Source organism: Periophthalmus magnuspinnatus, chromosome 7 (genome assembly GCF_009829125.3).
Source record: "Periophthalmus magnuspinnatus isolate fPerMag1 chromosome 7, fPerMag1.2.pri, whole genome shotgun sequence".
Classification (NCBI taxonomy): domain Eukaryota; kingdom Metazoa; phylum Chordata; class Actinopteri; order Gobiiformes; family Gobiidae; genus Periophthalmus; species Periophthalmus magnuspinnatus.
In genome coordinates, this window is record NC_047132.1 from 4,141,588 (window position 1) to 4,153,444 (window position 11,857).

At 44.4% G+C, this 11,857-nt stretch overlaps 1 protein-coding gene across 1 annotated transcript; it reads left to right on the forward strand.

Moving 5' to 3' along the window:
• Positions 1–1,364: 1,364 nt before the first annotated feature.
• On the forward strand, positions 1,365–11,590 carry actr5 (actin related protein 5). Its single transcript, XM_033969970.2, has 9 exons — positions 1,365–1,763; positions 2,499–2,737; positions 3,963–4,132; positions 4,459–4,676; positions 7,626–7,787; positions 8,922–9,026; positions 10,220–10,359; positions 10,439–10,571; positions 11,205–11,590. The coding sequence occupies exons 1-9, from the start codon at positions 1,371–1,373 to the stop codon at positions 11,478–11,480; spliced, it is 1,836 nt and encodes a 611-aa protein (XP_033825861.1). The 5' UTR covers positions 1,365–1,370; the 3' UTR covers positions 11,481–11,590.
• The last annotated feature ends 267 nt before the right edge of the window (positions 11,591–11,857 follow it).

Here is an 11,857-nt window from a genome sequence, read left to right on the forward strand (position 1 = left end):
TAATAATAGGCTACCTCATACCTCCATGAATGTTATGGTAAACCTGAATACACGCATTAACACGCATAGTTATTACGCTACAACTCATGTGAAAATGCTTTTCCTTAATATTTAGGCATATTAAGTATTTAAAATAATAATTAAAAAATGACAGATATTTTAATGTTTTCAGAAAATGCTGTGTTGATAAACTACTGCCGGAGTTATGCCATAAAACTCCCCCCTAGCAAAATTTGCGAATATATTCAACATACTTTCTCTGGCTAATATGAATAAAAGGAGAATGTAAAAGTCGTGACTAGCATAATGGTTCATGGCTTACGGTAGGGGTGTCAAACTCAAATACACAGTGGGCCAAAATTTTAAATTGAACAAAGTCGCGGGCCAAGGTTGAATAAATGAACCTTTTAATATGGAACCAAACAAGTTTTCATTTAACAATGAATATTGAACAAGCAAGGCTAATATAACTTTAAAGTGCAGGCATGCAAAATCAAGTTGCTAATAATACTACTAATAATAATAGTAGTAATAATAATAATAATAAAACATATCAATGGCATATTAAATAAGATTTAAATAAAAATTGAATGCCTCCTTTCTGTTTGCAGCCTTCTGAGGTAAATGTGAAAATTTGCTTCTTACACAGGCTAATAAATTTGAAAATAAAATAACATGACAACTATGAATAAATCAACCATTCAGGCCTTGAAGTAGCAAGAAAAAGTGCATAGAAAATGTATTTACTGCTCATTTTGCGACACACTGATCTACTCTGAAGCGCCCAAGCCAGATACCTGGCATCTTTTCTTGGATGCAATTCATCAATGTCACAGGATTTGAGCTGAAGAAACCTGCATTATTGAACAAAGGTGTTCGTCAGTTAGACGTCTCCTGTGAGACGTTTTCATCATCTTCATTGAGGAGAAAAGTTGCTCACATAGATAAGGGCTACCAAACATGGAGAGCAATTGAGCAACTTCGGTGCAGAGCTGAGGCATCGTATCAGGGATGAACTGTGGAAACTGTGTGGCCCCAACAGCATCAAACTTTGACTTCAGCGTTTTATCACACTGGAGTTCAATCAGCTCCATTTGGAGGTTGGTCTGCCTCTGTCCTAATTGCGCCAAAGCAACAGCAGAGCATTATGGGATTTGTAGTATAAGTGGTGAATGCGGTGTTATACCAACGGGCCAGCTCTAATATTAATTTGAAATTGCCTTGCGGGCCAAATATAATTACACTGCGGGCCAAATTTGACCCGCGGGCCAGAGTTTGACACCTATGGCTTACGATGACAGCCAACTCGAAACTAATGTAGCATTGTAGAATTTCCAGTCGGATGTATTTTGAAGTAACACACTTCCAAAATGGCGGCCACAGACCATGAGAAGCCGCCTATGTGCCAGATATTCACATTTAACGACCCCAAAACCTCCCCAGACCCTTTCTATGAGCTCCCAGCCTCTTGCCTGAGCCCGGCGCCGCTGCCCATCGTCATAGATAACGGCTCGTTCCAGACCCGGGCCGGCTGGGCAGTGTCCGCGCCCGGCCTCGACTCTCCCCGGCTCTCCTTCAGGTCTGTGGCGGCGCGAAGCAGAGGTGCCGCCCGCAGTGAGACGCAGATCGGGAACGACATCCCGAGCCTTGAGCCGCTGCGCTGGCTGCTCAAGAGCCAGTTCGACCGGAACGTGGTGGTCAACTTCGAGATCCAGGAGCTCATCTTCGACTATGTGTTCAGCCACCTGGGCATCATCTCCGAGGTCAGTCAGGACCAGGGAGGACAAATAAAAAGGCTGCCTTCACGGATGTTCTTAGTAGTGCATAAATATGTCCTTATTGCGTAAAAATAGTTAACCCTGTGACCTGTTTGCAGGTTATCCCATGTTTCCTCCAGTTGCTCATTGATAGTATCATTCATGCACACACTGGACTTTTCTGTGAAGTTCATTAGTTCTGGAGATGGTAGTACAATGGGACACATTTTCCTATTGCCTATGGATACAATAGAGCTTAAAGGGGACATATTATCATGTAAAATAAACTTTTAAGAGCTTTTTACATGTTGTAACAGTGCTACCCCATTATAAACCTACTCAGAGTTGTATTTTGTATCATGCATGTTTTGATATGTATGTCGTATATTTCAGACTCACCTATTCTACCCATATCTCCACCCATTGTGCTGTAATATATTTGCGTTTAATTTAACATTTCAGATTCAGGATTTTACATTTAGGGTTCAAAACATGTAAATGGAAACCTTCTGCTTATTACAGTGACATGCCTCTATGAAGACACAGGGCCTATCAGTTCTACAATTTTGAATAGGAAGTCAAGGCATCCATTTCCATTATTAAGCTGGTTTAGATCAATAATGCAGTTTACAACAAAATGCCAAAATCTACTTATATTATAGTTTAATACAAAATAGTTGAGACCTGATAATGCATAATCTGTCTTCTTTAACTGCTACCATGCTTTCTTGTGTCTCCCAGGGAAGCGTGGAGCATCCCGTGTTGGTGACAGAGGCTCCCTGTAACCCTCTGCATTGTCGGCAGATGATGTCGGAGCTGCTGTTTGAGTGTTACCGCGTGCCCTTTGTGTCCTATGGCATCGACAGTCTGTACAGCTTCTACCACCACAACCTCCAGCAAAGCACGCCCCCTCCCCACACCGGCATCGTGTTGTCCTCTGGGTACAGCTGCTCGCACATCCTGCCTATCATCAACGGAAGGTCAGAGCCACAAGGCATTATGGGAGTTGGATTTTAGTGTCATCAGACTGCAGTTCGTGCTGTGTTTTCTCTAAGATCATCCAATAGAATCCAGATTAATTGTCCTCATCTGTTCTTAATAGTATAACATTTATAGTAACAATAATGCTATTTCTGTTGCCAAAGGTGCTCTAGGATAGACTGATAGAAATGCTGATGGCATGCATTGCTTAATTCTCCCACGATAATAATACCTCACATGTGTTTTGGACATAACTGCAACATATTGTCTTTGTTTTCACCTATCCCCTATCCAGCCCACTGACAGACATTTTTGGAGCACTCAAGCCTCAAATGCAGGACAATACATTAACACACAGCACACAACTTTGATGAAGCCCATGATGAGGGATTATTACAACCACCTATGTGCATGTGAGTGCAGGCACACACACTCAGAGGTCACAGAGACATTATAGGCAGAGCACACCATGACACTGATTAGCAGGTAGTGAGCACACAGGTTTTCAGCCATCTGTGGGTTGTTGATTATGGTTTTATTGCATTCAGTGTAAAGATTTTAGATTTTTATACAAGCTGGACAAGCAATATGAATAGTTCAAAGCAAAAATATCTGACAATGAGAAAAAAGTGAATATAAATACAACGTGGCTAGATGATGCAAAAGAACACATTGAACGGAATTGTAATGAAAATTATGATTTAATATAGTGTTCAACCAAAATGTGATTGACTCAAGAGACAGCATCTCCAATACCAGTGGTAGATGTGCATTAGAATGCGGTCTTAGATCCTCAGTAGCTTCAGCCCAGTTTTGTGGCTCCGTCTAGTGCAGCAAAGTGTACAGGCCTAATGCTACTGAATTTGTACCAATGGTTTCCCCCAACTCTATTAAAAACCTACTGACAGGTGGCAGTCTACCTACCCTACAGACTTTCACAAATTATTTGTATAATTTTAATGAGACTAAAGGAGCAAGGCCAAACAGAGAAGTCACCAGGGTGATCAAAGTAACAACAAGGTACAACAGGACTGTGACTGTAGACCAAAGCCTCCAACAATGGACCTTCCTGATAACATGGTCATCTAAATACGTTATGTGTTAGCAGTTAATACCCCATAGAAGTGTAATATCCCCTCTTTAAATAAAAATTTAAGCAACCTCATGCTCCAACTGTAAATGTAATTGTAACAGAACCTCTGATTTGTTTGTTCCCTCTGTCAGGGTTGATGCGATGAACTGTAAACGTGTGAATGTAGCAGGAAGCCAGGCTGCGGCGTACCTGCAGCGCCTCCTACAGCTCAAGTACCCCGGACATGTGGCAGCCATCACCCTGAGCCGCATGGAGGAGCTGCTGCACCGGCACAGCTACACTGCAGTCGACTATCACCAAGGTGAATATTATGAAAAGTCCATAATTAATGACAGAGAACAAAAAAGGATACATTATACTTACACTTGCTGACTAATACATAGTTTTCATACTCACATTATGCTTTATTAAAGTTAAAAGTCTATAGAGGATTTAAAAAAAATTGTCAGCATTTTCCTGTCCACTGACATGAAATTTAATTTTGCTAATAACCAGTGACATTCTGATTGTTGTTTAAAAAATGTATTTTTTACTCAATATGTCAAGGTGCAATTTTCATATTTTAAGTCTTATTTTAAATTAATCCACATTTTCATCGCATCATATTTTATGTTGAAATTGTTCCAGAGCTGGAGAAGTGGCGCAGCCCAGAGTTCTATGAGCGCGAGGTGCACCGGATGCAGTTGCCCTTCTCTGCTAAAGGCCCTGGGGGTGTGGTGGGTGTGGAAGAGAGGCAGGAGAGGAAGGCCCAGCAGATGAGACGTCTCCAGGAGATCAACGCCAGACGCAGAGAGGAGAGGCTACAACAAGACCAGGAGAAGCTGGACCGGCTCTTAGCTGTGCAGGTACATCCTACTACTATTGGCCATTTTACTTTAGACATTCATTACAATTTTATTCTATTTTAACTTGGATGGAAATTACATCTTATAAATCCTAACCATCCATCCATCCATCCATCTTCTTCCGCTTTATCCGGGGCCGGGTCGCGGGGGCAGCAGTCTAAGCAGGGACTCCCAGACTTCCCTCACCCCGGACACGTCCTCCAGCTCCTCCGGTGGGACCCCAAGGCGTTCCCAGGCCAGCCGAGAGACATAGTCCCTCCAGCGTGTCCTGGGTCTTCCCCGGGGCCTCCTCCCGGTGGGACATGCCCAGAACACCTCCCTAGGGAGGCGTCCAGGAGGCATCCTGAGCAGATGCCCGAGCCACCTCAGCTGGTTCCTCTCAACGTGTAGGAGCAGCGGCTCTACTCCGAGCTCCTCCCGTGTGACCGAGCTCCTCACCCTATCCCTAAGGGTGCGCCCGGCCACTCTGCGGAGGAAGCCCATTTCAGCCGCTTGTATCCGCGATCTTGTCCTTTCGGTCATGACCCAGAGCTCATGACCATGGGTGAGGGTAGGAACGTAGATTGACCGGTAAATCGAGAGCTTCGCCTTCCGGCTCAGCTCCTTCTTTACCACAACGGACCGATACAGCGACCGCATCACTGCAGACGCTGCACCGATCCGCCTGTCAATCTCCCGCTCCATCCTTCCCTCACTCGTGAACAAGACCCCGAGATACTTGAACTCCTCCATTTGGGGCAGAGACTCACCACCCACCCGGAGAGAGCAAACCACCTTTTTCCGGTCGAGAACCATGGCCTCGGATTTGGAGGAGCTGATTCTCATCCCAGCCGCTTCACACTCGGCTGCAAACCGCCCCAGTGCCTGCTGCAGGTCCTGGCTCGAAGAAGCCATCAGGACAACATCATCTGCAAACAGCAGAGATGAAATCCTGTGGTTCCCAAACCAGGCCCCCTCCGGCCCCTGGCTGCGCCTAGAAATTCTGTCCATAAATATAATGAACAGAACCGGTGACAAAGGGCAGCCCTGGCGGAGTCCAACATGCACCGGGAACAGGTCTGACTTACTGCCGGCAATGCGAACACAGCTCCTGCTCCGGTCATACAGGGACCGGACAGCCCTTAGCAAAGAGCCCCGGACCCCATACTCCCAGAGCACCCCCCCAAAGGACACCACGAGGGACACGGTCGAATGCCTTCTCCAGATCCACAAAACACATGTGGACTGGTTGGGCATACTCCCATGAGCCCTCGAGGACCCGATGGAGAGTATAGAGCTGGTCCAGTGTTCCACGACCAGGACGAAAACCACACTGCTCCTCCTGAATCCGAGGTTCGACTATCGGTCGGATTCTCCTCTCCAGTACCCTGGAATAGACCTTACCGGGAAGGCTGAGGAGTGTGATTCCCCTGTAATTGGAACACACCCTCCGGTCCCCCTTCTTATACAGAGGGACCACCACCCCGGTCTGCCATTCCACAGGTACTGTCCCCGACCGCCACGCGATGTTGCAGAGACGTGTCAACCAAGACAGCCCCACAACATCCAGAGACTTGAGGTACTCAGGATGGATCTCGTCCACCCCCGGAGCCTTACCACCGAGGAGCTTGCCAACCACCTCAGTGACTTCAGCCAGGGTGATGGACGAGTCCGCCTCTGGGACCCCAGTTTCTGCTTCCTCCTCGGAAGACGTGACAGTGGGATTGAGGAGATCCTCAAAGTATTCCTTCCACCGCCCGACAACATCCCCAGTCGAAGTCAGCAGCTCTCCACCCGCACTGTAAACAGTGTTGGTGAAGCACTGCTTCCCCCTCCTGAGGCGTCGGACGGTTTGCCAGAATCTCTTTGAGGCCGTCCGATAGTCCTCCTCCATGGCCTCCCCGAACTCCTCCCAACCCCGAGTTTTTGCCTCTGTGACTGCCCGAGCCGCGGCACGCTTGGCCCGCCGGTACTCATCAGCTGCCTCAGGAGTCCCACCAGCCAACAAGGCTCGATAGGACTCCTTCTTCAGCTTGACGGCATCCCTTACTTCCGGTGTCCACCACCGGGTTCGGGGATTGCCGCCGCGACAAGCACCACAGACCTTACGACCACAGCTACGAGCAGCCGCATCGACAATAGAGGTGGAGAACATGGCCCACTCGGAGTCCATGTCTCCAACCTCCCACGTCGTTCCTTCGGGCTGGGCCCGACCGGGCCCCGTGGGGAAAGGCCCGGCCACCAGGCTCTCGCTGCCGAGCACCCACCCCAGGCCTGGCTCCAGGGTGGGGCCCCGGTAACGCCAGTCCGGGCGACGTAAACGGCCTCGTTGGATTTCTCTTCATCCTAACCATGGCCTGTAATATGTATTTCTATCTTACGGACTTAATTGTATCATGTGATGGGCTACCCTGACACTTGTAACTGAATACATAACCAGCCACATGCAAAACAAGCAGGAAATAGAAATGGTGCACCAACTTTTCAAACAAAGCTTCCAATTTTGCTTGCTTGGTTCTGATGAAAACGATTTCTCAATTACAAACATTGTTTAAAATAACCAAAAAACATGGCAGGCTAGGAGATGCTGTCTGAATGACAGCTTGCCTGTATGAAAATCACTGAGAGGCTAAGGTAGCAGGTTGATTGGCTGATGGGGGCAGGCAGTTGATCGGAGTGTGGAATGAGGAGAAACAGCAGTTTTAATACAAGTTTATCAGAACAATGTTTGACTACGTCAAACATAAAAGTAGAGATGCTTGTTCCAGACTGTAGCTTAACAGCTAATTTCCACCTGCTCTTCTGCAGGAAGGGTCTTAGTACAACACAGATAATACATTCAACATTTCCAACACCAATTCATAACTTTATAGGAGTCCTCTGTATTCACTCTTGTACTGTTAGCATGAAATGGTCAACTTTGTTTGTTTTTGACACTACTATGAGTCTATATCATGTGTGCTTCTTCAGGAGCTGCTAGAGGATGGCCTTGTGGAGCAGTTCCATAAGAGTCTGGTGGAGCTGAACATGGACTCTGCTCAGGAGCTGCAGTCCTACATCCACAAGCTCCAGCTGTGTGTGGAGCAGGGGAGGCTCAGGCTGCAGAGTGAGCCCGCCGAGGGGAAGGCCGAGGTGGGTACACATAGGAGTCTGCTGCATGGCTAAACCAGGGTGTCCACATGTGAAATGATAGTATTAGCAGGTGTGTTAGGTGTGAGAAAGAGTGGGATTTATGTTATCACATATAAATTATCACCATAAATTAAATGCAAGCAACAATAACAAAAAGGTCTAACCATAACATTCTGTAGTACAGAAAACATTTTAGTTTCTTGTACTACAAAATCATAATTTAACTGAGTAATAAATATGCATTTTTAAGGCAATCTATGTTCATAATTGACTCAAAAGTTTAACAAATATTATGCAATTATACACACAAATGAAGCCCCCAAAGCTTGCAGTATAGGAGGACACTGTGTATTCAGTATAGAAGTACCCATTTTTCCATTAGGTTGACATATTAAAGATGGGAGATATATTCCTCACAAGATGTTCCTGAAATAGCTGAAAGCTGCTAAAAGTGATCAAATTAAAATATATACCGTAAATAGAAGGAACTTACTGTGTAATTTATGACACAAGGGTATAAAGTCTGCTGTTTGTGGTTAATTTTACAGTCCATTCTCTATTTGTGAGATACTTGAACTCTTAAATGTTGGTACTGGTGATATTGAAGTTGGTACTGGTAATATGTTTGAGAACATTCTTCTAAGCTGCCTCAGTCCCTTTGTGCCCATGTGTCATTCCCAGTTTGTCCACAGTGCTGATTAAAAATGGAAATAAAAGATACATTAAGCTGAAAATATGGCTGCATGTTTGCTTTACAACATAAATCTATAGGTTATCAAGGATATTGGATATCGATATTGGCTCAAAACATCATCAGACTATCCCTACTTGAAACCCAGGACATGTATAGATTAGTTTTATTTACCACTAAGTTACATTATACGTTAAGCTAAATATTTCCAGAGTTCACATAAGGCCACTCTTGTACACCAGGTCCAATATGCAAATCTTTCAGTCTCTGACACTAACAAAATTGTTCACAGAATTAACTGCAGCAAAAACTCAACTTGATCCCATCGGAGTTTATATTCAAATTTCACTTGCTAATTACTCGGCCATGTCATGTGGGTGTGTGGGACCATGGAACACCAGCTGACAGTGCGCCTGGGGGCATCCTCTGGCTCTGGTCCACAGGTTTTGGAGCTGGAGCAGCCCTTAGACGAGGCAGACGCGGTGGGGTTGATGGATTCTGACTTCCCAGAGGACACTCTGCCAGAAAAACCAGCTAATGTAGTCCAGGTATTAGCATAAGGACACCCACACACTTTTAAACTCTGCTCATGTACTGGGGAATGCTAAACTGCATCTGTGTTTAAGACTATATGGAAAATTATATGGATTATTCTTCATGATAATTAGTTTGATAAAAACTCATTCCAGTTGATTTTCAGTATAACGCCTGACTAAAACCACCCCAGTTTAAACTTGAAGTTAACTGGCAAGAAGTTGTGCTTAGAGGAAAACCAGATTTTTATTACAGCCTATGTTTTTTGGGGTAAATAGGAGTTAACAGGAGGAGGAATAAAGCTGCTGTTAATGGGTATGGATTAAAATTCAGCATATTGTACATTTCTTGTGCCTGACTATTTTCCATTTCAAAGTAAAATTCTATCTCTCTAAATCAAGACTTATGGGAATGTTATTAAAGTGAGACTAAAGTTTAAACCTAAACTCCACTCAAAACCACATTTCCAATAGAGCTGCTAAACTGGACAGTACTTGAAGGACTACAGACGGGAGAGGAGGGGTGGGGTCTGGACATATGTGTGATCGGTCTAATAGGTATCCATACTTCAAACTCTGCCCCTGTAGCGAGGTGTTTGTAATCAGAAACATCTCGCTGTAATCAGAGTAGTCCATTGGAGCCAGGACACTGCAACTTTAATACATTTTAGAGCAGAAAGCTGCAAATTTACCTATTTTGCACTAAAGTTGCCAAAAAAGGACGAGGAACAGTAGATAATGGTGATCAAAGACCATGTACATGATATATACCATATACAAATTCAAAAGTCAAAGTATTATACTTATAAAAAGTAAATTAACCTTTACGAAAATGTATTTTTCAAATCATATTTATATTTTTAATTGTGTTTTTGGTGTGTGCACTCATTCTGTGCTTTCCTTAGATATCTAGATAGATTGATACTGATATACTTTATTCATCCTTTTCAGGGAATTATTTTGTTGAAGTAGCTCATTTTACATTAACAGCCAAAACGGCTTTTCTTCACACATACTAAAAGTGCATGAAATCACAACAGAGTTTGATATGCAAGTTACAAAGTCATGTGTTTCAATTCAAATTACATGAAATGGCTATGCAAATGTGCACAAAATTATTAGAAAAACGCACAATAAAGAATATATTAAGTTTAATAAACAAGAACAAAAAATGTGTGATTATAATATACTACTTGTTTGTTTTGCAGCCTGTGTTTAACCTGGCTGAGTACCACCAGCTGTTTGTGGGCACAGAGCGTCTGCGCTGTCCTGAGATCCTGTTCCAGCCCTCCCTCACCGGAGAGGACCAGATGGGACTGACGGAGACACTGCAATACGTGCTCGACAGGTCATTCACATTTTATCATATTGACCATTACCAACTCTAATAAACACTGAAAGAATAGTCTTTTCTTTTGTTGGTGCAGGTACGGTAGTGAGCAGCAGCAGGCGCTGGTGAGTAACGTGTTCCTGACTGGAGGAAACATGCTGTACCCAGGGATGAAGCAGAGGGTAGAGAGAGAGCTGCTGGCCATGAGACCCTTTCAGTCACACTTCAAGGTACCAAGATTCATCTACATTATGCTGAATTTACTTTGTAAAGCTTTAATGTGTTATACTGTTGTTTCCAAAACCCCAAAACCCCAAAACGTGGCTGAAGCAGTATTTTTTTGTTTACATGTTTGAATAAGCCTTAAACTTTCTGTAGAAGCAATAGAAGCCAAATTGTACACTCTCTAAAGCATGTGTCCATGTTAACAATAATTCTGTTCAATTTCCAGTTCAGAAAGCTTCACTCTTGCTTCACAGGAAAAGGTTCAAAATGTACTCCCAACTGTTGGGAGTGCAGGGCCCAAGCGGGGGCGGGTAATATCTAGTTCATTTTAAACATATAAATTGTGAAACAGAAATGCAGAGGTGTTCAAACAACACAACGAGAGGGACCAATGCTCTGGTATCTCACCTCTCTCACTTTTACCCCATTGTCACAGAGGAGAGACATGTCCCGTATTTACAGCATGTGTGTGTTTTGAGCATAGTTTGTCCCACTGTTTGTGTGCAGCTTCTCCTCCCCCCTTAAAGTTCATTTTTACAACAAAATGAATTTTATTTTACAACAAAAGAAAAACAAGTTAATAAAAAAAGCTCCTCTCAAGGTAAACTCCTTTTATATTTCCACACTGCTCTCTGCAGGTGAGCATGGCATCACGTCCCTCCCTGGATGCCTGGTACGGGGCGAGGGACTGGGCCTTACAGCACCCTCCTGCTCCGTGTGTGGAGGGCTGGATCAGTAGACAGGACTATGAAGAAAAGGGAGGGGAGTACCTGAGCGAACACTGTGCCTCTAACCTCTGTGTCTCACTGAGGATCGCCAAACCAGCCCCCCCTGTCCCACCAGCCCCACCAGCCCCACCAGCCCCACCAGCCCCACCTGCTCTACTTGCACCACCTGCACCCACCTGCCTGTAGTTCGGAGTCCACGACACCAACAGCACCTGTCGCTACGGATACAGGGGCCTCCCATGTCGCCATGGTCACCTCCTGAACTCTGATGTGTGGAGTAGTAAGAGATCGTTCATATTGAATGTTTTTGGTTGTGAAGAGGTAGTTTTGTATCATTTGTCATTGTAAATATGATTTTGTACCTTTTGAGATAAAGATTCAGAAAGAAAACCACTCCTGGCTTATATTGTTATTAAGAACAAGGTAAAGGTGCAGTATGTAACTTTTTCTCGTGGGGCTTTTCTTCATGGAGATGTTATTGCTTTAGCTGGAGTGTTCCACAGTATGGCATTAAGCTTATCTATCTTACATTTATTCAATTACAGGAGCTTTTGTTGTTTAAT